We start from the raw sequence: 26,912 nt of genomic DNA, 5'->3' as shown, positions 1-26,912 counted from the left end.
GATCTCTGTGATTCACCTGCCCTCGATGTCTCAATTAATGTAGTATAATGCACTTTCGGCAAGACTAATGAGTGAGATAAAAGTAGCATGTGTGAAACTAGTCCTTCAGATGAGAGTGTCACTAACGGTGCCCAGGTGCAGTGACGTTCAAGACTCAGCCGTAGTCAAAAGACATCCGATTCAGGCTGCTGTAACGCCGGTAGTTGAATATGGCGTGGCCCGTCCGCCAAGATCTTGTCGTGATAGCGGACGAGAAAGTTCCGGCAGACATTGTTTGCTTCTGGATCGCGGTAGCCAACCGGCAAGTATTCGACAATCTGCCCCGGAGCTGCAGTGCCACCACGATCCGGAAGCTAAATGAAGAGCCGGAAACATGATGATCTGATCTAATGGGGAAGATTGCATACTTGGCGTTTCTGGGCATTTGCGGGGATATGCATCCTCATATGGGCCAGCGAGTCTGGGCGTTGGGGTTTCCAGACCAGAACGAAACGACTGGCTTGTCCACAGTGACAACCGGTATGCATCGCTCGTATATCCCTCTCTGCACTCGTTAGACCAAACTCAGATTGACCCTCTATCTCGCTCCTTTCCGTTATCTCTTCTGGCCACTTCAGCCACAAACTATATTTTCTCAAATACGACCTATCACTCCCGACATATCTCGAGAAACTTGATAGGCAGCGACGCCAACACGCGAAATAATTCGCTAAAGACAATGACGATATTCTCGCCAAAACATCTTCAACACTCCTTTCGCCCAAACACCTTCCAAGAAAGCCTTAGCCTGCACATTTAAGCATGATTTTAAGCGTCTTTACCCCGCCTGCCAAGATGATCTTGGCGTGGAGGAGGAGGGGATTAAAGTTCTTCGAGAACGCCATCCAATGGATTTTTCGTATTAGGGATCCCCGCATTGCTTTACGGGCGCATGGCTGATGAGATACGGTATTTTGCAGTTTGACGTCAACGAGTGAGATGCAATGGAACTTGATGTTGGGGAGGATTGTAACTGCATGATGGAATGGCAGCATTGTGATCGCTGGGTGGGGCTGTGTATAAAGAGGGAGATCGCCCTCGCATTGTATGACGGTTATCTGCCAACTCAATACAACAAAAACAACAACGACATGGATGCTCGTCACTCCTTGGACAAACGAGACAAAGACCCCGGGGCTCTCGATGAGGTCGAGGAGGTCCTCAAGACAGCCCCTCAAGCACGCGATTATTCAGGCGCACATGAGAAGACTGACCCCCGTGAGATCGCCCTCGTGCGAAAGCTCGACTGGTGGATCATGCCTATTCTCTGGCTGATGTATTGGCTCAACTACCTCGTTGGTTTCTCCATCAAGTATCCTTTCGTGAATGCTGACCTTCCAGGACCGAAATGCCATTGCTCTCGCTCGACTCAACACCATCGAAAAAGACCTGAACCTCACCGGTTCCCAATATCAGACTTGCGTGTCGATCCTCTTTGCAGGTTATGTCATTGTTGGTATTCCAGCGAACATGGTGGTTACTCGCGTTCGACCGAGCATCTGGATGGCGTCATGTATGACGGTCTGGGCCATTATCAGTGGCTTGACGGCGTTGAGTCGTAATTATACTGGTTTGCTGCTTACGCGCTTCTTCCTGGGCATTACTGAGGCGCCATATTATCCTGGTGCACTGTACATCCTTGCGAGATTCTACACTCGTAAAGAACTTGCGACTCGCATCTCGATCTTGTATACAGGGAACATTCTTGCCACGGCGTTTGCAGGATTGATCGCCCTCGGAATCTTTGAGATGGACGGAATGGTACGTCGTCAACCCAATCACTCCACGTCCACTAACATACCAGGCCAACCTTGCCGGCTGGCAATGGCTCTTCATCATCCAAGGCGCAGTAACCCTTGTCATCGCAATACTCGGCTTCTTCGTCCTCCCCGACGAGCCCCTCACAACACATTGGTTGACCGAGCAGGAACGCCAACTAGCCCACGAGCGAACCCAGCGCGACACAGTAGGAAATGCCGGCGAGTCAACAAGCTTCTCTGGTATTCGCGAAGCAGCGAAGGACCCCAAGGTTTGGCTTTTCGTCGTCATGCAGCATTGTCATCTCGGTGCGAATGGGTTCAAGAATTTCTTCCCGACTGCTGTGAAGACGCTGGGGTTCAATCAAACTATTACCCTGGTTTTGACGTGTCCGCCTTACTTGATTGCGGGGGCGATCTCCATTGCGTGGTCTTGGTCTTCTGGACGGTTTAATGAGAGGACTTGGTGAGTTCCCTGGTTTGAGGATTGTGTTGGTACTGACTGTTTAGGCATATCACCATCGCCAAGGCTGTCGCGGTCTTTGGCTTCATTCTTGGTTGCGCGACGCTCAACACTGGTGCTCGATACTGTACGTTCTCAAATATTCCGGAATGATAACATCGACACTAACAAATGTAGTCGCAATGTGCGTCTTTTCGATCGGTACCTACGCAGTCAACAGTATCATTCTTGGCTGGGTCTCCGCCACCTGTTCTCAAACCAAAGAGAAGAAAGCTTGTTCCCTCGCCATCGTCAACTGTATCGCTGTCGCATCATTCATCTGGACTCCATACATGTGGCCTTCTTCAGACGAACCCCGTTACACCATGGCTATGTCTTCAAGCGCTGCGTTGAGTGTCGCAACTGCAATCGGTGCGTGGGGAATGAGGTTCTGGCTCATGCATGAGAATAAGAAGATCAGACAGTCTGAGAATGAGTCAACGCTATACTACGCGTACTAAGGAGTGGTTGACATTTGGAAGTCAAACCGAGGCTCTGAGCTTGCATGGGATGGCAAGGAAGGTTGTTCAAAGTTCTCCTTCAGTACATGCAGCCTTGTACTCTGGTATAGCGCAGCTTAATGATGTGAACTCTGTCCAAAACTTCATGGCTAGAAGTGTGTCTCTCCTGAATGAAGGCAACATATCCGAAAGTGTACCGAATCTTGTCCTTGATAAACGCGAATGACTCCCTGTACGCGTAGCCCCTCCTCAAAAAGGTAAAAGCAAATTGGCAAGTGTATGCCAGTTTGGCAATAAAATCCGATATCTTGCATGTTCAGTCTTCGATGTGGATCATCCGTCTGGTATGCTGCCTGAGGTGTGACTTTGAGTTGATAGACCTCGCCAGCTGATTCTTGCCTCGCCTACCTTACCTCGTGGATCACCCATCATTTTACCCAACACCGTAGTCTAATGGCCCCTGTGCACCGTGCTCAGTACCCTCAGGCCGGCATTGTCGGCATGCACAGATATGTGAGGTTATCACGTTCGTGGACAAGTATAGCAAATGTTGTACATTCCGTCCAAAACTGTAAAACTATGAATAAAACAGTAGCAAATTTGTCGTCCTTGATAATGGCATTCTGTCCGATGTTGTACGCGATCCTTGTCGTAATAAAAGAAATAACCCCAGCGCATGTATCTCCCGGGTCCAAATCCACGATGTGCCGATAAATCCACCGAAAATAACCGCAATTCGCCATGGAACGCCGCCCAAAAAGAAGCAGAAAAGCCCTTGCAGTCGTCAACCGTGCACCGTGCTTGATGGATCATCCACTGCCCCAAAATCGGTAAGTCAATATTCCACCGTGCACCGTGCACCATGCCATACTTGGACGACGTCTAAGCGAAGAAATTTTCGAATTCGTCATCAATTTCCTGTTGATCTGTCTTCCAGGTGACCTCCATATTTGGTTCCCCGGGCTTTCTGACGCCATGGCAGTAGACAGAAGGCTGAGCTCTGATACAGAGCTGCTCGAGACGGGGAAGCAAGCTGGACATGTTGCCGACGAGCTTGGAGTACCACTCTGACATTCCATCTGGATTCGCCCATGGCGCAGTGGACCATGGGTTCCATTCGCCAGGTTCATTACAATAGTTGCGCGTTCCGAGTGTGTCCTCAGAGAGCAAGAAAGCAAACCGGGTCAGTTTCGGCATTGACTTGAGGGCCATGATGACCTTCATGATCATGATGTTCTGTACGTGGGTGTCAGTTGTGAGCGTTCAGGATATATCAAGCACGGTGCAGAATACTCACTAGGTCCATCTTATCCGTGGCTTTTCGGAATTGATGCTGTCCCCATGTAAACTTGGGGTTGAGAAACTCGCCCAGAACTAAACACTCAAGCTTCTTGAAGTTGATGCCGACGTTGTTCAGGAACCTGGTCGCCAGTCTTGAGTTGGTTCCGGTTTCTGGCATCCCGCGGAGATCGACAAACGCAAGTCTCTTGATCTGAGGAGCTTGTGCCTCCAACACCTTGTAGAAGTCATAGGTAGTCACTGTGACCTTCTGGAGGCTGGTCGCCTTGCGACAGAATCTACCCACAAGCCTAGGGATTCGAAGAGACGGCGTGATCATTTGAGATGGCTCTGGCTTGAAGAAGACATGTCTGCGAGTCATTCTGTTAGCGAGAACGAACCAAAGTTGGACATGAAGGCACTTACTTGACGTATTGGGACATGGGCCCAGATGGAGAATGAGGATGATCCTTCAAGAGCGACACCAGTCTTGAGGTCATCTGGGGAACATTCCCGGTAACTGTGACTCTGGAAGCAGTCTGGGGAAGGAAGACCAGCCGAAGTCTCTTGCAGACGAGAGTCAGGGTCTTCAGAGTCTCGCGGTCCATGTCCTCCGTGGTGATCAGCAGGAGCTCCATCGGAATACGATCAAGAGCAGCATTGGGGTGACGGTTCGTCATGATTCAAATGCGAAGGGATAATTGTTCTGGATGCGCTTTGGATTTGGAATTATGCTGAATGCTAGTGATTGGAGAAGGATATTGTGAGGTTCAGTGTAGTTGGATGAAGGATGTAAAGTCAAAGTTGGTGTGAATGGGGAGTGCGAGAAGGAGGAGTGATGAGGATGAAGAGATAAAAGAAGGATGAGCTAAAAGGGAGGATTATTGAATAAGGATAAAGCGAAAAAGATGATAATGAGGGAGATAAATTTAAGACGAGAAGGTCGAATAAAACGATTACTCTAAATCTTGATGAGCAGCGGCACAATAGAGAAGTGAGTGAGTGAATCACCACCAAACAGCAGCTCACTACTTTCGCGACACTACACAGACCTGATGCAAAAGACTATTCAGTGAGCCAGACTCAAGTTCCGAAGCAAGTGGGGTAGTCATCGTGTTACACTTATGATGTTCTGAGCATATATCATGATCCAGAGCACAAATCAATTCAGGAGAATGAAGAGTTTGCTTGTCATTCTAAACCCATATAGCATGTGACCAAGTCTTGTCCAGGTTTGTGATCTTGAAGTAGTGAATAGCTCAATATACTTAACGGCATCTTTGTGATTGCCCTTGTTTTCCCTGTGTCGATGATCAAACATCCTGTCATCCAGCAGCTTACAATGTCACTCCGCTAGCCACATGACGAATCTATCAGTCTTTAATTGACATAGATTTGATTCCAAATAACAGAGACATATACCGTTCTTGATCAATGGAATAATGCTGCAGCTAAATTCATCATGCGCTTCCAGATCAATTTCACCACTCAGCCGTGATGATGCAGATTCTGTCGAGAGGCGAGAAACACTGGCTAAAAAAAGCCCCGACATCTGCCCCCATACTTTACAAGACCCTGGTGAGCTTTTATTCTTTGAATTGAAGGGTTTTACATGTCACTTGGGGACAGCCAACTTAGTTCAACTCCATTGGTATGGTGGCATTCTTATATGTGAGTATCATCCCTCTTGAAATGTTTATTCGCAACCCTCAGAAGAGTAGTCATTAAATAAAAGAAGCAATACAGAAGTCTTATATAACTCTTTTGTGTTTGCCTGATGGCTCAAAATAGTTCTGGTCATCAGCTCCAACAGAAACTCTCTAGGCTATTCCTAACCATCGTAATATCGCACCTGTTCAATCTATAGAAAGTGCTTTTGTGAAGGCTTTTGCTATGACGTCATGTTGCTAAGTTTGGGTCTGATGTCTTAAGAACTTGAGGGAAGTCGAGCGCCAAGTTTATCGCCGCCTCAAAGCCCATGCATTCGTGGAAATACCGATCTTCTTTCTGGGGAAGAATCATTGGGCCGCTCCGACGACGGATTGAACAAGTCTTTTAGTACGCCGGTACCCGAATCAACATCGGAGCTGTTACCGCGCTGCCTAAGTTGGAACGGTTGCGGCCCGTTCCTGTAGACAAACCCTCCGACCTCCTTATCAGGACAGATATATCGTCCGTAATACGACAGATAACAAAAGATCTTGGCATAGATCTTGATTCTTTCCTCATCAGGTCGATGTTTCTAATCGAGCTTGTCGCGGAGATCTTCCATTAAGCTTATGTAGTGACCTTCGCCTTCCATGAGAGTGAGAAAGCTCAGCTCAACAGTTTGTACTGTCGGCGGTGACTTTGACAGGAAATTGATAAGATCGTTTTGTGCTACCAGTACGTTTGATAGCCCGAAGTGCGTGAGCTTCTGCCAGCGGTGGATGGGAAAGACGTCGAACAGCTATATGTATTGATGCATGTCGACTATCCAGGAACATCGATTCGTGCCAAAGTCAGTATGGAAGCTAAAATGCCTCATATCGGTTGCTTCAAAAAGGGCATCGCGTAAATACCATTGATCATATATCTCATATTCTTCCCCAATATAGAGACCAACAAGGAGTGATAATTGAAGCTTCTGCAAACCGGGACGCTTTACCATATCGCAAAAATTGGTGTATTCTTCTGTGCCTCGATTCAATGCAAAGTGACTTATTCCGGTATTACGCTGATAATAGTCAAAGACCAATTCCGTGATCTTGTGGTTCTCTTTAGCTAGGACCTTTGTGCCGATCCGGAAACCATGCCATTGGGTTTTATCTTCATCAATAGCCTCGTCGCCAATCCAAGGCATGACTAAGGCCCAGTGTCGTCTAGGCCAAGAATTAGGCCACCCACGGGGTACAGGATAGATAAAGCCATATGGGAAAGACCGTATCATGGGTGTTTTGTAGAGCGGCTCAAAGAGATATCCGTGAGCAGCCGGGGTGACGATCACTCTCTTCAGTTTGGGGAACTGTTGAAGAGCGTGGCGAAAGATATCCTCGTCTGTTTTTGATGCAATTATATAGCGCTGTTGGCTTCCTAGGACCTTGTAGTACTCAAATGAGTCCCGGTATGACATTACATTGTCCAACTGGTGTTGTTTGGACACAGTATCAGGTTGTGACATCTGGCCTACCATACGATCCTTCGCCGCTTTGATGTTCCTCTTGCAACCGCGAGTATACCATGCAAAGCACTTCCTAACTTCATTGTTCTTCTCTTCACACTCTTCTTCCTCACTCTCGTCGGAGTAGTCATCAACTTGTCTCCCGTCACGCTTGAGAGGTATCAAGATGGCGTCGTCCCAGATAACCTCTTTTACACCTAATCGATATGTCTTATGGTTGGCAATTGAGCGGACGACATATAGATTGCGAGGATTGGGTGATATAAAAACGCGACTGATTTGCAGTTGGCATGCGACCGAGAAAGAGGCTGGCGAGTCGAAGATTCTTGATGTCGCTGTTTGGTAGAAGATCGCAAATGGCGTCAAGCAACTCGTTAGGCAAGCACTCGACATACGACGTCAGCGCTGTGATGTCTAGTTTGTTCATTATCGTGTGTTTGCAGAGTTCATGTGGAAAATGTTTATGATGTCGAATCACGGAACAAATTTGCGGGGGAGAATGCTCCTCGTTTAGCTATCGACATCATGCGGCTTGACTGTTGGTTCAAAGTGTTTTATAGGTATCAATTTCTGTCAAGAACGAGAGAAGCAATATGGGTACCAAGGTAGAATAAAAATTTTGAAATGGCCAGTCAGCTCATATATCATAATGAAGCTCGATTCCAAAAGTCTTGAGTATCAAATTTTAAAACTGGCATCGAAATGCATATACCTCGTACCCATTCCTTCCGCATTCCGAGCATTGTAGTCACGAGGATGCCTGCTACTCTCGACAGGAAGCGGACCATCCTTGTAGACATATTCCTCAACCTCCTTGTTCAGGCATATATAGCTGGGGCTTGGACTGGGTCTTTGACACGGCCCTCCATGTACTAGATACCTAATGCTGATTCTTTTCTCAAGAGGTAAGCTTCGCCAACCAAGTTTGTCGCGAATATCGGTGAGGGTACCCTCATGAGTACCCTGCCCTTCGAGGATGGCAAGGAAACTGAGATCGATGGACCGCACCGTTGATGGTAACTGCCTCAGGAATGAGATTAGATTCTCCTGGGTGACTTGCATCCCAACGAGCCCGAAATGCCGCAGTTTCGGCCATGCGTCTAGAGGGAAGAGGTCGAAAAGTGAGACGTAGTCTCTCATTCCGACGAGGCTTCCATCCCCCAAGTTGTAGTCTGTTTTGAAGACCATTTCCTCCAAGTCGGATGCCTTAGCCAAGAATTTGCGGATACTTCCATTTCGGTAAAATCCCCAGTCTTCGTATTCACCATCATCTCTTATCCAACCAGTTATCAGGGATAAAACAAAACGGTTGAAGCCCGGTTTTTCAACAACTTTACAGATGTTGTTGTAGTCATCGTCACAACTAGTGAAGATAAACGGGTTTATCCCGGTGGGGAGATAGTGGTTGTCTAAAACTAGTTCAGAAATGCGACGTTGATCCATATTAGCAAGGGCCTTGATGACGAAGCGGAAGCTACGCCACCAATCATCACCTTTCTCTTCAACATCGTGGGGAAAGGTATCGTAGGCAGGACAAGGCCATCCTCGTGGAATCGGATAGGGAAATCCATAAGGAAGTTCCCGTATCATTGGCGTTGTATACAGTGGCATGTAGAGCTGGCCGTGTGCTGCTGGGGTGACCTCGATCGTGGTCAGGTTCGGGAAACGCTCCAGAGCATATAGGAAAGCTCTTTTCATGAGCTTGAATCTTGAGAACTTCTTCCTGTTGCTGTAGAAGGCTCTTGTAATCAGCAGAGGACCTCCGGCCAAGGCGGGTGCTCTCAAGCTGTTTGTCCTGCCTGCTCCTACGCCAGAGCATTCTCTTCACATCCAATGAACTCTTCAGGTGCATGATGCTCACTCTGCACCATCGCACATACCACTCATACCTTTCTTCACTTTCTTGGCTGTATGGTTCTGCGTAGGCGTCATCCTCACTGTTGTCTTCCTCAGACCATTCATCGACAGTGTCATGGCAACATGGGGTTCCTGTGTTCCACTCGATGGATTCCAGAGGAGAGTCGTCCCAGATGATTTCCTCAATCTCTTTGCGGTAGATATCATGATTGGCGACACCAAGGAGGACGTCGATATTGCGTGGACTTGGGGATATAAAGATGCGGGTAATTTTAAGATGAGCAGAGTCTTTCAAGGAGCTACAAGTTAGACGTAGGTTTTTAATGTCGCGATTCGGCAGTAAGCTGAAAATTGCACCGATCAACTCAATGGGTAGGCGTCGGAGCCCAATTGCGGAACCTTGGTTATTCCTCGTAGGCATCTTGACTCAATCACAATTGCAGAATTGGAGGAGAGATGGCTTCAACTGAGGAAATATGCAGTCGATGTCAAGGAAAGAAAAATCAGAGGGAAGAATTAGGCAACAGAGCACTCCAGCCATGCATTGTCAGAGGACCATGAGTTCTCATGGATATCCCTGTTTTATTTAAAGACAGTGGGTCGTCGTTTCAACTAAAGCGATCTTCCCGATGACACTCAGAACAAACAAACTGTGATAAGAAGACCTATCTCAGTCCTTTGAGAATCTTGAATGACTTGATGGGTGGGATTGGCTCCGTTTGAGAACAAGTTTATAAGTCAGTGGACGAATGCCGCGATTACAGTTGAAGAAAACCAGCTGGCCTGTTACATCAGAGCGTCTGCTTTGACCAGGTACTCCGTACCTTACCGTAAATTCTAGCTTAGAATAGTAATCATATTGGGTTATGCTCTGACGCCCAGACATTATTGGTGCACTGAATTGCTGTTGGTTGATGCTTCGCAATGCGATCATGTATCATGTGGATCATTGGTTGTTGGCTCTAATTATTTGAGGCCCGATTACGGCAGCCTGAAAGGTCCCCTTCATCGATTTCAGTAACGCTTTTCGTTTCCTTTTCTGTTCACATGCTGACTCGTGGTCCCTTCTGATATCATGGCTACCTCGATCGCCTTGCAAGCCCTACCGAGTGAGCTCATCGGTGCCATCTGCAGGCTTCTTCCCAATCGCGACATCAAAAGTCTACGTTTGACCTGCCGATATTGGAGACAGAACTCACTTTTGCGGTTTGACCGCGTTTTTATCTCGGCCAATCCGCGTAATGTCGAGGTCTTGTTCGCTGTCGCCAATCACGACATCTTTCGACATCGCGTCAAGGAGATCATGCGGGATGATGCTGTCTTGGAGCCTGTTTCAAGTAAGGAAGGCGACGGTCCTTGTGGTTACAGCTCATATGAGACCGATCGGGATGCTGATTCCGAAGAGAAAGGACGAATATCAAGGCATTTCGTGCGTCTTTGTAGAGACAGTATGTTTGCTGGCACGTTGCGTCTGAGGGACAAAACCAAAGAGGAGAGGGAAAAATACATGAAAGGCCAAATGAATGATCTCTTGCCCTCAAGAGAGTCACTGGCCTATTACAGCCGTCTTCTTCAAGAGCAGAGTGACATCCTAGAGTCAGGCAATGACTAAGCTGCGCTTCGGTACGCAGTGCAGAGATTCCCTCGGCTCACAAAGGTTACCGTTACACCAGCGATGCATGGAGTTTTAATCACGCCGCTATATGAAACACCGATGGTTAGAGGTTTCCCTCGTGGTTTTGTGTATCCGATCCCTCGAGGTTGGCCATGTGCTGAAAATGAACATCTGGCTGAGGAAGCTAACCCTTAGGAGACCAAGGATGAGAAGAGCCAGTGGCGTGGGTTCCGTATCGTTACACGGGTCTTGGCCCAGGCTGAGAATTGTCAGATCTCCGAGCTGGTGTTGGACAATAATAAGCTTCCCACTGGACTCAATCACTTTGTGTTTGAGGAGCCAAACGAAGAGTACGATGATCTTTGCAGGATCGTTCAGAGACCCGGCTTTCGACGCATTGTCCTTTCTCTGCTGGTCGGTTATTTCTTCGACTGCGATGCCGAGGACTGGGACTTCTATCGCAACGGGAGAATCTCCAATCTTCTCGCCATAGCTCCTGATCTCCAAGAGGTCGTTCTACAAACTGATTATCCTGTGGATGCAACCTCATGGAGCGGTAGGATGAAAGATTTTGTCTCCCTAACGAACATTTTCCCTATTGACAAATGGTCAAGCGGTGGTCTAAAGCATTTCGGACTTTCTGAAATGCAAGTAACCCAGGATGATCTTATATGCTTCTTATCAAAGCTTTCATCGACGCTTCAATCCATAGAGCTGAGCTTTCTGTCGGCCCTCAACGGGCAAGAAAATCATGCTGGGATTCTAGCCGATATCAAAGAAAAGCTGGGCTGGTGACATAGGCCTGTCGATAAGAGGATCAAAATCCGTTTGTCTGTGAGGTTGAACCAGCCTGATTTTGGTCAGTATACTTGCTTTGACAAGGAAGTGCATGAGTATATTTTATGGCGACGGGCCCGCCTTTTGGAGTTGATGAAAGAGGCGGAAGCTAAGCAATATTCTCGCTTGGGAAGGGCATTCAGTATGATGAGTTTGATGAAAGCTTTATGATAGTGCTTTGATGGTTTCAACGGGTCCTTTGTACTGGTAGACAGGGCATAGACTCAATCCCCCCTTCGCGTCCTGGCTGCAATTCCTTTTGAAGTACACTAACCGCCGAGATAACTCAACGAACTTTCTGCCTTATACCACGTCTACTTGTAGAGGCGACCAGCTCTTTCAGAATCATTCCAGAACTCACACTGCCTTCCCCGACCTCTGTCCTCCTCCACAACAGTAAAGTTCCCAGGATTTACGAGAAGCTGTTTCGCATACCCATTCCCATTTTCGCCCGCCTTATACTGCGGCCACTCCACGGTCCCATCCAATCTCATCTTATTAGGATCACCCGTCAAGACAAAACTGTTGATATACCGATAGTAAATCCGCGCAGTCTCAGGATAAGCAACATGAGGGTCATTCCAGATGTATGCAGCATCAGAGGCGTGAGGAATTCCCTTCCATGACTGCGCAACCAATGGAAAGTCAGGAGTGTTGAAATGAAGACTCCATGTGGGAACTCCTGCCCTCGATGTAGTGACTGCTGTGTGGCGGCTCATGCAGATGTAAGCCATGTCGGACCATGCAGCTGAGATGCGGTTGTACTGAGTGCTATTCGGAGATCCGGCCCATGGGGAGTCGGGGTATGCTACGGGGTCTGGGTATAGCTCATTGATGAGAGCGAGATCAGTGATGTTGAGACCGGGACTGATTCGATGCCAAAATTGAACAAAGTCGTCGTTGGTTTCCAGGTCACCGGGCGTGTAGTATTTTCCTTCATCAGAGGTATAGGTCGTGATGATGGGAAGATGGTGGAACGTGCCCTCTTCTTCACTCTTAGATCCCGCTTTCTCGATCAATGGACCTCCAATTGACGGCTGCCAAGGCCAGTTCAGTTGATCTTTAGCATCCTCATATGCCTTTGCCGAGTACTCCCTGATCTTTTCTGCAGACGCACTGCGCAGACAACCCATTTGCTCCTTATCGTCAACGTCGGTGGAGCAGTTGATATACTTCATCAGGCCTGCGAAGTCTTTCTTGTATCTAGGATAGTCGGGACCTGGGAACGATCGAGCTGTCGCTGAACCAGATTGAAGGATCCCGCGCGCGAAAAGAGGCTTGTTCTTATCAGAGCCATAGTTATGGAAGTAGTGGAATGCCGTTGAATGTGCACCAGCTGATAAGCCTCCAAGTGTGATTTGTCGAGGGTCTCCTCCAAACGAGCTCAAGTGTTTCTGCAGGAACTGCAAGAAGAAGCGCTGGTCTTGCAAGCCAAGATTGAGGAGCCCCTCGCGCTCAAAGAGCTTGCTCGGTAGGAAACCAAACGCATTGAGGCGATAGTTGAACGTAACAACAACAACCGGATCAGCAGAAGAAGCAACGAAAGAAGCGCCATCAAAGTCTCGTCCTGAGAACGATGCAAAACCACCACCGTGGATCCAGACCAGCGTTGGTAGTTTCTTGCTGAGCGGCACACCAGGGGTTCGAAAGACATTAAAGTTCAAGCATGCTTCGTCTTGTTCGTCTGGGTTAGGATACATGCGATCCTGCAAGCAAACAGATCGGTATTTTGTAGCGTTCTGTACGCCCTTGAGAGATTGGGGCTGGGACTGGAGAGGACGGAAGCGTCTGTCGCCTACGGGTTGCTCGGCATAGTCAATTCCAAGCCAGGCGTTGACGGGTTGGGGAAGATTGTCTCCGAGCAAAGTTTTGGATATGTTTGTACCGGCAAAAGATCCATATCCTTGAAGAGTAACTTGTGGTATAGAAGAATTCGCTGCAGCCAGAAATGAGAAGAAAAGAGATCCCAGCAAAACAGCTGGAGACATGAGAGAGTACATTGTATTCGATAATGTCGAATTATCGAGCTGATGCTCCATGATTTGTTGTAAACTCATGGTCTCTTATATACTCAATCTCACTATAGTGAAGGTTGGTATAGTAAAAAGTCGTTTGTAGTGTTTGAGTCGGTTTTGGTCTCGGGCCATGAATCTGGATGCCGAAGCGGAATAAGGTTGAAGCTACCCCGCAGTAGGGTTGACGTTTCGCCTGAACTCGACAAAGTGGGACAAGGCCATACAGATGGAATAGATAAGATTGCCGAGCTGACCACTCATCTCGAAGACCGTATATCTTGCGTGTTTAAGAACGATGAATAGTTCATGCATGTCTCTCTACAATTTACTGCTTATGGCAATATGATCTGCAAGAACTTGAGTAACCAACCAGGTGGTGCATGTTGATCTCACTATCCGTCTTGAATTGAGAAAGATTAGTTCTTGGCTGAGACAAGAAATGTGTCGATGTATGCCTATAAGCAGTTAGCTTTTGCAAGAGGTTGGTGTGACTTGTAACGGTATTGGCTAGCTAACCGACGGCTGCATCTCACAGCACAGCTACAGTGACGTTTCTGAAGTTATTGTCATCATAAAACATTCAGCTATCTCTTCGGCGACCAGAAGTTTCTCCAGTGGCTTGCATTTGCTTCACATCAACTGCACTCGAGAGGAGGCCAGATTGAGAAGCCATATCAATGGTTGAATTCGTCTTGGTGTTGAAGTATTCTAAAGATCAACAGTCGGAAAGCTTCCGGCGGAAGTGTTTTCCGATGGACTCTTGCTGGAAACACGGCCAGATGCTGCCAAGGCTCACATTGCTGTCGTCTAGAGGGACTTTCCTTACAGACGACGAGGTAGATATCCCTCAAGTCAAAATAACCAATCTCAAAGTGGGAATGCTAAGAGGATTGTCAAGTCAGTAGCTGACCATGGCCTTGAGATTGCATCTAAGTTAGATAGTGATTTCTGAACCCAATACATATCATGTTGGCTTAGCACTACATTTTTGCATGGTCAAATTGACTCTCTTCTCAACAATGTGCTTGAGTTCGGTGCCGACATTATCCACTAGAACTGTGAGATATACCATCCACACGAGGCGAGGGGATTATGACTATGTTGCCATAAACGAAGCCACAGGAGTCGTCTATACGAACGGTCCCCTGCCTGAGTCTCTCTTCAAGGTCCAGTCGCATTATTTCCAGCAAACTGATAATATGATATGCCTAATAATGATGTCGACGGTGATGGCATACAATACCATCGATACTAGACAACTGCAGTGTGTTTAATAACACCTGAAAGACTTAGCTAGCTTTACTGGATATCTTCCCATCAAGGCTCATCCATCCACATCTACGGGTATTGTTTTTCAACCCCCCCCCCCCCCCCCCCCCCACTTTCTGGTGAGCTGTCCAGATGCAAGGGGCGAGCACGCGTAAATCTGCAAATATCTTCTCTACTTAAACTAACAATTATTTTACAAGTTCTACGAGACGAGTGCGAACTGTAGCTTTGTTGGGTGGTGGCCACCAACACATCAATTCACGAAATTGGGTAGCACCTGGACACGAACCACCATGCCCATTTATTTAGCCAGCAAGGCTGTTAAGTAAAATCTCGGATAGTTATTTCTTAATGCTAATTATAGATGTACAATATCGCTAGCATGGTCCACGGGCGCTACCTAATTTCATAAAGTAATACGACTGGTTATCCTTGTCTTGAGTTAATGAGGTCAGTTAAGTCAGCCCTATCGATATCCCTGTCTTATCGGTATCGATAAGGAAAAGGTACCTTTTACAGAATAAGGAGAGCAACTTTGACGTTGTGGTGATTTGGTATAGCGTTAGTCGAATGGCGGCCGGCAACCGCATACTTACGGTGTAAAGTCTGGTGCCAGGTCACGATAATGAATTCGACGCCCTTTGTCATGTCTCTAGTGGTCACGCGTGACTGGAAATTGAGCCAACGCTGGGTCGTTATCAGAGGACCCCCGCTTACCCTGTACACTCACTTCAACGTTCATCAGCCCAGTTTTCTACATCAAGACTGGAGAAAACAGCCATTTATTTTATCTAGACTATTCTTTCTTAATTTCATTTTATTATATAATGGCTTGCCTTGTAATATTTTGTCGAGAAAATATCTCAGATGGGTTGGAAGACTTATCATGGTTGATATTTTGATGTCCCATCAATTACCTTGCGGCGCCGGCGGGCATCAAGGACCAATGATGTTCCATCCCTAACGCCGCTTAATTTACCACTTTGGGTATAACTTGAACTCCCCACAGAAGGCCTGCCTCGGCAAAAGAGGTGACGGACCGGCTACACATGGGGTTTCTGCTACTTTTCCTGATTTGGAATGTGAGCCCGGCAATCAAAGGCGTCAAGATGCGGATTAACGCGGGGATGTCATCGACGCCCTGATTCTTCAAGATATATAAAGCCACTTCATGCTTCAACATTTATTCCTCTACATTATAGACATAGAACGACGTTTACCAACAATATGACACATACAAAGGAAGCAACAGTCCCACTCGGGGAGTATCTCTTCACGCGTCTCAAGCAACTCAAGATTGACTCTATTTTCGGCGTTCCCGGCGATTATAACCTCAGATTGCTGGACTACATCAAATCGACTGGTATCAAGTGGATCGGAAACTGCAATGAACTTAACGCTGCATACTCTGCAGATGGGTACTCTCGTATTCAGGGTCTCAGCGCTGTGATCACGACTTTCGGCGTAGGCGAACTCTCAGCGATCAATGGCATTGCCGGTGCTTACTCTGAGCGAGCACCAGTCATCCACATCGTCGGTGCACCATCGAGAACCCTCCAGAGTGCAAGGGCCTTGGTGCACCATACGTTCTTGGACGGAGAGTACGGAAGGTTTGCAGAGATGCATCGACATGTTACTGCTGCGCAGACTTGTTTGACGGATGTGCAGACTGCAGCTGATAAAATCGATTGGATTATTGAGCAGGCCATGATCCATCAGAGACCGGTTTATCTGCAGATCCCTGATGATCTGGTTTCAATGCAGGTCTCAACGGCTAATTTTGAGAAGAGGCCTGTTATCCGCCCGGCGCCGTCCACTGCTGAGATCGGCGCGAAGACGGTTGACAAGATCTTTGCAGCGTATTTACTCTGCTACCAAGCCTCTCATCTATGTTGACGGCGAGAGTCGCAGTATCGGCGCTATTGACGAGATCAACAAGCTTATCAATACTACTAATTGGCCAACCTGGACGACGGCATTTGGAAAAGGTCTCATCAGTGAGGAGTTGCCCAACGTCCATGGCGTATACCTGGCCGACGACGGAGATAAGGTGTCGCACGACTATTTCAAGTCTTCCGATCTGATCTTGTTCTTCGGTCCACACATGAGCAACATCAACACTGGCATCTTCAAGGCGATTCCGGAGGAGAATGTGACGGTTTCGTTTTCGCCTGGTCAGATCAAGATTGCTGGTGAAGTCATTCGCGACGTGGACCCTCGACAGTATCTCCAAAAGATCGTCAGCCAGTTTGACTCTTCAAAACTTGCCAAGATTGAAAGTCCTGCCATCGCGACAAAGGCGCCAGCTGAGCCCTCGCCGTCGGACGCTCTCAGCCAAGCTCAGTTCTATCACTACGTGAACCCCATGTTCCGTCGCGGCGATATTGTTCTGACCGAAACTGGTACTGCTGCGACTGGCGGAAAAGCCTTCAAGCTTCCCCAAGGCTGTAGCTACTTCACATGCGTGACATGGCTATCGATCGGATACATGCTCCCCGCCACACTCGGTGCAGCGCTAGCCCAACGGGATATGCAAGGTTCTCAGCGAGCAGTTCTGTTTATCGGCGACGGAAGTCTACAAATGACTGCCCAAGAGATCAGCACAATGATCAAGCAAAAGCTCAACGTAATCATCTTCGTCATCAACAACAACGGATACACAATTGAGCGGGCCATTCACGGGAGGAATGCGGATTACAACGACATTTCGCCGTGGAACCACCAACATGCCCTTGGGCTGTTTGGATTGAGCCGAGAAGATGCATCGAAGCGATATTTCTCAGCAAAGACATTCGCGGAATTGAGAACGGCGTTGGACTCGAAAGTGGTACAGGATAGCGAAGGCGTCACGATGGTTGAAGTCTTCATGGGCCAAGAAGATTGCACTGGCGAGTTAAAGGAATTGCTGGACAGGCAAATGGCACGAGAAAAGAGCCAGTAGATCAGTGGAGCAGATACGGCCGGAATATATTTTTACTGATTCAACAAGTTCTAGTAAGCTTACTTGTATCAGCTCAGAAAGCCACAACGTGTCTCACCCAATCATGAAGTTTGAGACTTTTACATCCAATCGTTCGTAAACGCTCTCCCGCCGCTGAATTATCCGCCCAGGGGCCGGCAACACCAGATGAAACCCAAAAACGCTAGTCTCGTTCGGATAAGCCGGCAGACCCAATATTCCAGCAAAGTTCTGTAGCTTAGTAGGTAGTCTGTAGTGATGATGTCGTAGTGGAGGTGTTGGCTACACGACAAGGTTAAATTGCTTGATCTAAATAAAGTAGAAGATCACTGTTTACGAGGGTTAATTTAAAGCATGAAAATCATGAGGCTGACAAGAACCAAGATTTCTCTTTTTAACCACAAATCAAGGAAGCATAAATCAATCAGCTGGGCGCTAAGAATAAGTTGAGCTAGCGCAGGTACTGCACGGTACGGTACTACGGTTTAGCCTAGCGCAGGGGGAAAGGGGATGAGATGACTCGTCGTATAGCACACGGGATAATCCCTGCCGCTTGTCGCCCGCTTCCTCGGCGAGCCGTATAGCAAGGACCAATGAGGTTGGCGAGGAGTGGCCGAGTTCCGGACCCATTGAGATGGTAAATTACTTGTTCGTATTGAAAACCTGTTGCTGTAAATAAACACGAGCTTTTTGGTGGTTCCTGATCCCCGCAATTTGCTAGACGGGAGTGGACTCTGGGCATCGATCGGTTTCGGCATCGGTAGTAACGTTCACCTCAGCTGAGGCGAAGACAGCTTTATAAACCCCCATCCCTACTGACTTCTACTCTTTTTTTTTTCTCATCCCATCCACGACAAAACACTCTCGTTTACAGTCCAACTTTTTCGTGCTCTCAAAACACTTACACTCGCTTAAGCTTATACCAGCACCAAAATCGTTCAAAATGGGTTTCATCAAGTCCGCCTCCATCGCCAGCGTCCTCATCGGCGCTGCCACCGCCTCTCCCCACTACGCTCCTCCCTCCAACGAGACCGTCCACTACACCACTGAGGTCGTCACTCACCTGACCACCTACTGCCCCGGTGCCACCACCCTCACCTACGGCGACAAGACCTACACCGTCACCGAGGCCACCACCCTCACCATCGAGGACTGCTCTTGCACCGTCACCAAGCCCGTTGCTACCGGCACCGGCTATGCTGCTCCTCCCAAGCCCACTCACGCTAAGGACTGCGCTGAGATGTGCTCTGACAAGTACGATGACTGCCGTGTCGCCCCCAACGCCAACATGGCTACCTGCGCTGCTGAGTACGCTGCCTGCCTGAACTACAACCCCTGGGAGAGCGGCAAGTTCGTCAAGCCTACCTCTTGCCACGCTGGTGGAAAGCCCACTGCTGTCTACACCACTGAGGTTGTCACCGCTGTCACCACCTACTGCCCTGAGGCCACCACCCTCACCTATGGCAACAAGACCATCCCCGTCACTGCTCCCGGCACCGTCACCGTCCCTGACTGCCACTTCACCACCACCAAGCCTATTGTTCCTACTGGCTATGCTCCCCCCAAGCCCTCTTCTCCCGCCGAGAACAAGGACTGTGCTGAGAAGTGCTCCGACGCCTACAACAAGTGCCGCACTGGTGCTGACGCTAACATGGCTTACTGCGCTGCTACCTACTCTGAGTGCCTTGGCTACTCTCCCTTCAACGGTGAGGGTTCTCTCGTCACCCCCACTGCTTGCTCTGTTGCTCCCGTTGCTACCAAGCCTGCTACCGCTCCCGCCTACAACCCCCCTGCCGGTACCCAGCCCGCTGGTGCTCCTCCTGCTACTACCCCTACTCACGTCGTCACTGCTGGTGCCGCCCAGGTTGTCCCTGCCGGTATCATTGCCGTCGTTGGTGCTCTTGCCATGCTCTAAATGGTTTAATGGTGTGATTGTTTGAAGGAAGGAGGTGGATGGTGGACTTTTTACTTCACCCATATGTTTTGTGCTAGATCTATCGCATATACTTATAGACAACTGAAATACGATTTGGTGCTTTAAATGTTTCTATTCCCCAGTGATGTCCTCAACCAACTCTTACAGTCCCTTATCCATTTGAGCTCTCGAAACTTCTGAGTCATGACAGTAATCCTAATTAGCTGTACTTCAACCGTAATGAGACTTTGCCCGTGAATTGCTGGCCGGGCATCTAGGTTCATGAGAATGTGAAGGTGACGATTGCACCATCGATGTCGGTGCTGGCAAGTCCACAACCAATACAAATCTGTGAGATCAGCTACATCTGCCTCGTCCCAACTCCACAGCAAGCTTGTGAACTCTGGTGAGACCTTGTCCACCAATCAAAACTGGTGGCTTCCGTAGCTCAGTTGGTTAGAGCGTCGTACTAATACTTCAACCCGAGTGTCGGTAATGCGAAGGTCTCAGGTTCAAGCCCTGGCGGGAGCAATCCCAACGCCATCCAGTTCTTCCTTTTGCCATCTGTGATGTCTGGCATTGATGATCTGTTGAGAAATGGATGAACCAGTGTTGTTGGAGTTGAGGTTTTGGTGCTGTTATGCGATTGGACCAATTGAGAGAAAGGTGGGACACTTCTTTTATGCAGATTCACTGTGAACTGGCAGACACTAATGAGCAGCGTGTAACTGGAGACAAATGAATAAGAAACAATACCATGTGCTTGGAGGGGCAGTCAATTGAATGAAGTAAGTAATTCAAGATGCGTTTCAGTGAAGGTTATTTGACTTGTCTCGCCGAAACCACTATTGCCATGACATGCACTAAATGCATAAACTTCACTACTGTGGAGCCCATTGCATAAATTCTTTCTTGTGCATCGCTGATGGTGCGATAACACGAGTACTCGTCGGACTTGATTTATGCTGTTATGCATTATCACCGTCCACCTCAGTGACCCCCCGACCAAGCTTTGAACAGAACCTCGCAACACCGACGTACCACGCATGCAATTCATACCTTTAAACTGACATATAATTTTTATCCATTAATTAGGTTATCAGACAATGTCATATAGAATAACGCCCAGCGCCGTTGTGAAGAAACGCTCAGCTCTATGGCTTGCGTGTGGTATGTCCAGAACCACTGACACTCAAATCTCACGACATAATCCACCATCTGTACTCCCTGAGTACGTTACAACTTCGGCTGGATACAGTATGTGTTTCGAAAAGATCAAAATATCCATGCCATCGGATCCGAAACTCCATCATCAAGAAAATCGTCAACCATCTGTCAATGTCAGCAATGATTCAACATCTCGGGCAACGCACTCACCAGAGAATCCCAGTCATCCATAAAGGTAAGATCAATTTCCTGTAAATCTTGAATCTCTGTACCTTCAGGTTGTAATTGAGCCAGAAGCGATTCAAACACTACCAATGCGTCTTGCATCGCCTCTTCACCAGCTTTCACTATGGACTCAACGATCTCAGTTTCGGATAAGTGTCGCATGATGCCTTTGATTTGTGCCATCAAGATCGATAGCATGAGATAGCCTTTAATATTCGTCTCGCCCGCTTCAATGGTTCGCAAGTTCCATGATTTCGAGTCCTCCATGACGTTCAACAAGTCTGGTCGTACTGGTGCCAAGGAAAAGCCATCGTCCTCTTGGACCGTACTCCTCAGTTCGAGGACGAGTAAAATACTGGACTGCCATGCTGAGAGCCGAAAGAACCCGGAGCTGCATGTGACGAGACGCGCGAATTGTTGCTTGTCTGGAGAGGTTGCCCCGCCGGCACTATCTGAGGATACAGTGGACCACATTCTGAAAGCTGACTCGACCGTCATCTTCCGTGAGAAGGCATAGCTCGGTTCTTGTAAAGAGAGTCCATAGTAAGGAAAGTGAAGTGCGCAGAGATACCGACGCATGATGAAGTCACCTACAGAAAGCTCAAACTCCGTTGGTGAGTTTTGGCCCTTCTTACAGTCCTTCAACACCCGATTGGCTTCCTTGTATGAAGCTTTCAGTTCTGCATCAAGACGCAATGTCTCTTGGTATGATTCGCCAGACCTGAGGTCATTAAGTAGCTTGACAACTTTGAGACGAGACGCAAATGTCATTCGCAATGCCCTTGGCGTCGAAACTTGAGTAAGGACGTTGTCAGGTCTAGGGGTCGCACTGTCGATAATGATCTGGTCATCGTCAAAATTCCCAGGCGGCTCAGTATCGAACTCTCCTTCTGTGATCATTGGTGGTCCACCAGACGAGAGACTTGACTGAAGGCAGAGTTCCAGTATCGTGTTCCAGAGTCTTCGTCGCATCTCACAAGCCATTGTCGTAGTTTTCGATAACAGTGCGGGATCTCTGTGCAGACCCATCGACACGGCGGTCCTGAGGAGTGAACCGCATGCGATCCAGGACGATTCCCCTCCCACGGAGACCATCTCCCGGGCAAGAACAAGCAGAATATTTGTCTGAAGAAACTGAACACCAAGTCTTGATTTGAACTCTGGCTCTGATATCCACGTCTGAACTTCGTATATCCATTGAACGGCCGAGGCTCGTAACGAGAAATTGTCATCGTAGGTCGTCGCGCCCAGCGCAAGCACCAATTTGAGCTGAGCCACAAAGTCCCTATCTGACTCAACATCAGCGGTCCACAGAGCATCATACTTGTTCCTAAATGTCGGTATGTGAAGTATACGATACACCTTCTCTATACCTTTCAGGTAACACTCGACGAGACTGTCGCAAACTGCTTTGGATGCCAATTCAGTGGTGAGTGGTGTCGGCCATGCTGGTGCACGTAGTGCTTTGATGCGCTTTGCCATAGTCTTGCACTTTTGAACTGCGACAACAAGACCTGAGGTCTCAGTTGCGTACTGGTCAATTGCTTCTATAATGTCTCTGAGCTATTCTTTGTTAGCATCTGCGAATGCGAATTGAAGTATCGCGCCTTACCAATGGTAATCCACAGACAAAATGGCTTTGCCCGAAGAACCGCGACTTGTGAGAGATGGCTCGAGGCGTTGCTAATGCGCCAACATGTTGTCCTTGAGAGTGCAGGTGAAACGTTCCGCCCAATCTTGATGATGAGGTTTCAAGTGTTGAAGCTGGTGTTGAGACATGCGATTGCGATGGTACTGCAGTGGTTGATGATAATTGGCTCTCGAGCTGACACACTCTGTTTCGAAGGATGCCGAGTTCCTGAACAGACGATTGACTGACTGGTGTCGGCGCACCTGTTGAAGAGCTTGCTGCTCCTGTACTCACACCAGGTAATCCAGAGTTTGCGCTTGCGACAAGATCTTCAGGTGTTGGTAATGAGAGAAATGCATTGAAGTCTCCCCCAGTATCGGCGACATGATCTTGACCTGTTGTGCTTCTTTCAGCTGGAGGGGGATTCTCGTAGACGCAATCGCCTTTTCTTGCGCGCATGCAATTGCTACACGGCGATCCTCGGTTACAGCGCATCTTGCGCTTCCGGCAAAGATCGCAGGACCTGAGAGAACATTAGCCATGCCTTGATATAATGAAATAGAGTCAGGTACACAGCTGGTCTTCGTCGTCGACGCACAGATTCCATTTTGGCGGTCTCTGATGATGTTGATTTGCGAGAAGGCCTTGGGATGCGGGAGAATTGTGTAATTGAAGTGGTGAGAACGGTGGCAAAGGTGCCAAGAAGGTCCTTCTCCTCCTTGCTACATGAAACCATGTAGAAGTTGGCCATGTATACTCCGTTAGATCGTCATTGGCCAATCCTCATGTACGCATGATAGGAGCTAGTAGGCGACTTGACTCCTTGGCCGTCCTGTTCAACATAAAAGGAGTATGGGACCTGGAAATATGAATAAGGAATATTTCATGCCACAGAGATCTTCGATTGAAGAATCTCTTACCAAGACACTACTTCAGCATCATTTTCGCTGTCCCTTATCATGACCAATAAGGACGACACCAAGAGGCTTCAGGACCAGCCACTTTCTGATTTCGGCAACAATACGGACCAAGCGGAGAAGATAGCAGCTAGCGGCCCTCTTGATCTTTCACATGCGCCAGATGGCGGTCTCCAAGCGTGGCTGGTCGCCGCTGGATCAGCCTGCATATTCTTCTCATGCCTCGGTTTCGCCAATTCTTTCGGCGTTCTTCAAGAATACTACATGACTCACCAACTTCGAGGACACTCAGAGGATGCAATCGCTTGGATCGGTTCAATTTCGACATTCATACAATTCGCTGTTGGGGCTTTGAGTGGCCCCATGTTTGATCGTTATGGTTCTTGGGTACGTTTTCAAACGCATCATGAGATGATTCAGGCTAATTGTTTCTTAGGTCCTTCGCCCAGCCGCTGTTGCGTACGTCTTTGCGACCATGATGACGAGTTTATGCACCGAATATTGGCATTTCATGCTTGCTCAAGGTATTCTCATGGGCACTGCAATGGCATTCCTCCAGATCCCCGCTTTCGCTGCCGTTTCCCAATACTTTGACAAGAAAAGAGCTGCAGCTCTCGGAATAGCCGTTTCAGGCTCCTCTATCGGCGGAGTTGTCTTTCCGATCGCATTATCAAAGATGTTGAACGATTCGTCTCTTGGTTTTGGCTGGTCCATTCGCATCATGGGCTTTGTCATGATACCTCTCATGTCCTTTTCATGCATCGCGATCAGACCCCGTTTGCCAAGTATAAAGACCTCGTTCTTCTTAATTGCACCTTTCAAGGACCCTTTGTATTTGCTTGTGATAGGGTCACTGTTCTTTCTCTTCATCGGCATGTTTGCTCCGCTCTTCTTCATCCCGACTTACGCGGTGTCACGAGGTGTCAATCCCACGTTGGCGTCATATCTACTCGCCATTACGAACGCTGCGTCAACTTTTGGTCGTATCTTTCCGGGAGTACTCGCAGATAAGTACGGTAGACTCAACATTTACGCTCTGGGAGGATTATGCACCGGGGTAGTGATTCTCTGCATGAACGAAGCAAAGACCACAGCAGCCTTGGTGGTTTATGCTCTGGTGTTTGGCTTTTGTTCTGGAACAATCATCTCCGGCGTGTCAGCAGCCTTCACACTCGTGTCAAAGGATCCGCGAAACAATGGGACTTATATGGGAATGGGGCTGGCCGTTAGCTCTTTTGCAGCTTTAATCGGTCCGCCTGTGAATGGTGTTCTTGTGAGCAAGTATGGCGGATTCTTTCAGGTTTCTGTTTTCAGCGGTGTGATGTGCTTGTTTGGTGGATGTCTTGCTACTGTGGCCAAGAGGTGGACAGAGAAGGGGATATTTGGCCGGATCTGAGGTAGGTAGATCTGGTACCCTTGTGGCATGATCATTGAGGCATACCTATTGTATTTCGCAAACTTTATTAGATTCTACGAAATCTGGCCTGTTCGTATGTATGGGAAAGACTCATACTAATCTCCTTGTAGCTACTCATCTTTCTCAGTAGTTTCCACTCTTATGTTTGCATTGCGCAATCATGAAAGGCGACTATGTCTATCTTAATTCAACAGGCTTTTTATGTGATGACCAACTGCTTTTTGTACTATCCAGAAGGACCATGGCTTGAAGCAGGTCAACTCTTTGATGGAACGGTTTTAGATGGCCATGGTATTGGAGCCTTAGCCAAAGCACTTCCAAAGCCACTCATGCTGTTCATGCCCATGCCTTGAAGGCCACTCATGCCGTTCATGCCTTACGTGTAGTTCAAGTTGCTAGCATCGTATGATGAATAGCAGTAGCCCGATTGGAAGAACGCACTTACGCGTAGTCAGAGCGAAGGGCGACGCGAGGAGGTCGAAGACTAATCCTATATATACGTCAAAAAATCGACAATCGAAACCACTCGGATAACTGCACTTACGGTGGAGAAGTTCCGTTGTTACACAAGTTAGTCATTTGATCCAAGAGTGTCAAAGAATGAACTTACGCGCGAAGCGCCACCACGCCCGTGGCCGTGGCCACCCCGGGAGTGCTGGTAGTCGTTTGTGTCCTAAAAAACTCGTCAGTATTTACTTAGTACTTAATGAAGATCCCGATTTATTTCCCAAATGCTGTTCACTAGACTTGGTCTGGTGTCGTTCGAGCATGTCGACAATGGTGTGTTGGGGGGTTTTGAGAGGGGCCACGAGCGTAACCGCCGGTCGGACTCTGGGAAAGAGAAGCAGGTGGTCTCGCGGCAAAGGAACCTCATAGTTCTGGATATCATTGAGAGTACGTTCGCTAATCGGTAGGGTGTTTGGTCATGGCATTGGGGGATATGTTCGATGAATTCTTACGTTGTTCCAATATTTTTTCGAGGCGTTCTAAGAATATTGGCATCACGGGATCTTATAGATTATGAAGGCAAAATTACGCGAGGCATTATGAATGGTTGTTCTAGAAGCAGGTCAGAATCCTTCTCGAACACAAATTTCGGTGAGTTGATGCCAGTGAAACAGGGAATACTTACGACGAAAGAGATTTGGTTGATCTGTGGCGAAAGAAACATCAAGGTTAGCAATTGACCATCCCAAGACTAATGCGATACATACGTTGGACAGCTGAAGCTGTGCAGAGGACAGTGGTTAGCAATCAGCTCGTCATCAACATTTGACAAGGCATCACAACTTACCAAAGGTGGCGGTAGACGACTATGACAAGAGAGAAATAGTCAGCAATAAGTCGATGATGATGATATTTCGATGGTGGGAATGGACATACTCACCGCGGAGTTCCGATGGGCTTGAAGAAGGGAAAAACAAGACTGGGGATCGGAATGCTTTTCATGGTGTTGAACTCGACCGGACACTCAGGCAAGTTCAATGTGTTTGCCTGCCTCAATTCGCGGTCGTCTCAAATATCGAGGCACCTCCATGCGTCATTCTCTGTAGGGAGACTGCCCTTGGTAGTAAACCTAACCACCAAAGCAACCGCGGTCCATCATTCCGGGGTACGCACGCAGTACATGGAGATGACACTCGCAAGAAACCACAGTAATACGACTCGCGAGTACGAGGATACGAAATATATTAATTTAGCTACCATTCAAAAGCGTCTAAAAGACTGATCGTGCGTTAAATTAATCGCAGCGTCGTCCAAATTCGGCTTGACGGTCTGGCATTTGACTGTCACTGTTAGACTTGGTCGTCCATGGCCCTTGCTACCTCCAGGGAGTTTGTACCGCTTCCCATGGGCAAAGTGGATAAGACTCACCATGGGATGAGAAAATG

General features: G+C 48.0%; 11 protein-coding genes and 1 non-coding gene across 13 annotated transcripts; 7 read left to right on the top strand and 5 right to left on the bottom strand.

The window, feature by feature from the left end:
• Positions 1 to 1,103: 1,103 nt before the first annotated feature.
• Positions 1,104 to 3,002, top strand: FOXG_14503 (uncharacterized protein). The gene is made up of 5 exons (XM_018394558.1): positions 1,104 to 1,334; positions 1,381 to 1,800; positions 1,844 to 2,262; positions 2,307 to 2,386; positions 2,437 to 3,002. The coding sequence occupies exons 1-5, from the start codon at positions 1,131 to 1,133 to the stop codon at positions 2,757 to 2,759; spliced, it is 1,446 nt and encodes a 481-aa protein (XP_018254070.1). The 5' UTR covers positions 1,104 to 1,130; the 3' UTR covers positions 2,760 to 3,002.
• A 639-nt stretch (positions 3,003 to 3,641) lies between these two features.
• On the bottom strand, positions 3,642 to 4,717 carry FOXG_14502 (uncharacterized protein; the record flags this gene model as incomplete). The annotated part of the gene is made up of 3 exons (XM_018394557.1): positions 3,642 to 3,995; positions 4,057 to 4,408; positions 4,464 to 4,717. The coding sequence occupies 3 exons, from the start codon at positions 4,715 to 4,717 to the stop codon at positions 3,642 to 3,644; spliced, it is 960 nt and encodes a 319-aa protein (XP_018254069.1).
• A 1,769-nt stretch (positions 4,718 to 6,486) lies between these two features.
• Positions 6,487 to 9,475, bottom strand: FOXG_14501 (uncharacterized protein; the record flags this gene model as incomplete). The annotated part of the gene is made up of 3 exons (XM_018394556.1): positions 6,487 to 7,394; positions 7,917 to 9,019; positions 9,087 to 9,475. 3 exons carry the CDS (start codon positions 9,473 to 9,475, stop codon positions 6,487 to 6,489), a joined length of 2,400 nt encoding a protein of 799 aa, XP_018254068.1.
• Positions 9,476 to 10,129: 654 nt separating this feature from the next.
• FOXG_21568 (uncharacterized protein) lies at positions 10,130 to 10,666 on the top strand (the record flags this gene model as incomplete). Its single annotated transcript, XM_018401912.1, has 1 exon — positions 10,130 to 10,666. The coding sequence occupies one exon, from the start codon at positions 10,130 to 10,132 to the stop codon at positions 10,664 to 10,666; it is 537 nt and encodes a 178-aa protein (XP_018254067.1).
• Positions 10,667 to 10,768: 102 nt separating this feature from the next.
• FOXG_14500 (uncharacterized protein) lies at positions 10,769 to 11,294 on the top strand (the record flags this gene model as incomplete). Its single annotated transcript, XM_018394555.1, has 3 exons — positions 10,769 to 10,771; positions 10,874 to 11,225; positions 11,284 to 11,294. 3 exons carry the CDS (start codon positions 10,769 to 10,771, stop codon positions 11,292 to 11,294), a joined length of 366 nt encoding a protein of 121 aa, XP_018254066.1.
• Positions 11,295 to 11,608: 314 nt separating this feature from the next.
• Positions 11,609 to 13,701, bottom strand: FOXG_14499 (uncharacterized protein). Its single transcript, XM_018394554.1, has one exon. The coding sequence runs from the start codon at positions 13,561 to 13,563 to the stop codon at positions 11,821 to 11,823; it is 1,743 nt and encodes a 580-aa protein (XP_018254065.1). The 5' UTR covers positions 13,564 to 13,701; the 3' UTR covers positions 11,609 to 11,820.
• Positions 13,702 to 15,892: 2,191 nt separating this feature from the next.
• Positions 15,893 to 18,049, top strand: FOXG_14498 (uncharacterized protein). The gene has a single exon (XM_018394553.1). The coding sequence runs from the start codon at positions 16,535 to 16,537 to the stop codon at positions 17,729 to 17,731; it is 1,197 nt and encodes a 398-aa protein (XP_018254064.1). The 5' UTR covers positions 15,893 to 16,534; the 3' UTR covers positions 17,732 to 18,049.
• A 398-nt stretch (positions 18,050 to 18,447) lies between these two features.
• On the top strand, positions 18,448 to 19,807 carry FOXG_14497 (uncharacterized protein). The gene has a single exon (XM_018394552.1). The coding sequence runs from the start codon at positions 18,693 to 18,695 to the stop codon at positions 19,662 to 19,664; it is 972 nt and encodes a 323-aa protein (XP_018254063.1). The 5' UTR covers positions 18,448 to 18,692; the 3' UTR covers positions 19,665 to 19,807.
• A 294-nt stretch (positions 19,808 to 20,101) lies between these two features.
• FOXG_21567 lies at positions 20,102 to 20,195 on the top strand. The gene has a single exon. It is a non-coding gene; the product is annotated as a tRNA-Ile (tRNA).
• A 525-nt stretch (positions 20,196 to 20,720) lies between these two features.
• On the bottom strand, positions 20,721 to 23,437 carry FOXG_14496 (uncharacterized protein; the record flags this gene model as incomplete). 2 transcript variants are annotated; one of them, XM_018394550.1, is made up of 4 exons in its annotated part: positions 20,721 to 20,996; positions 21,042 to 22,619; positions 22,669 to 23,209; positions 23,259 to 23,437. In XM_018394550.1, 4 exons carry the CDS (start codon positions 23,435 to 23,437, stop codon positions 20,940 to 20,942), a joined length of 2,355 nt encoding a protein of 784 aa, XP_018254061.1. In that variant the 3' UTR covers positions 20,721 to 20,939. The 2 variants fall into 2 exon arrangements, with proteins under 2 accessions (XP_018254061.1, XP_018254062.1); XM_018394551.1 differs by lacking the exon at positions 23,259 to 23,437 and having other exon boundaries at positions 22,669 to 23,231.
• A 208-nt stretch (positions 23,438 to 23,645) lies between these two features.
• FOXG_14495 (uncharacterized protein) lies at positions 23,646 to 24,999 on the top strand (the record flags this gene model as incomplete). Its single annotated transcript, XM_018394549.1, has 2 exons — positions 23,646 to 23,990; positions 24,040 to 24,999. The coding sequence occupies 2 exons, from the start codon at positions 23,646 to 23,648 to the stop codon at positions 24,997 to 24,999; spliced, it is 1,305 nt and encodes a 434-aa protein (XP_018254060.1).
• Positions 25,000 to 25,591: 592 nt separating this feature from the next.
• Positions 25,592 to 26,469, bottom strand: FOXG_14494 (uncharacterized protein; the record flags this gene model as incomplete). Its single annotated transcript, XM_018394548.1, has 5 exons — positions 25,592 to 25,693; positions 26,153 to 26,173; positions 26,235 to 26,249; positions 26,315 to 26,333; positions 26,408 to 26,469. 5 exons carry the CDS (start codon positions 26,467 to 26,469, stop codon positions 25,592 to 25,594), a joined length of 219 nt encoding a protein of 72 aa, XP_018254059.1.
• Between the last annotated feature and the right edge of the window lie 443 nt (positions 26,470 to 26,912).

This window comes from Fusarium oxysporum, chromosome 12, assembly GCF_000149955.1.
Source record: "Fusarium oxysporum f. sp. lycopersici 4287 chromosome 12, whole genome shotgun sequence".
Classification (NCBI taxonomy): Eukaryota; Fungi; Ascomycota; class Sordariomycetes; order Hypocreales; family Nectriaceae; genus Fusarium; species Fusarium oxysporum.
This window is presented reverse-complemented; position numbering and strand designations above follow the sequence as displayed.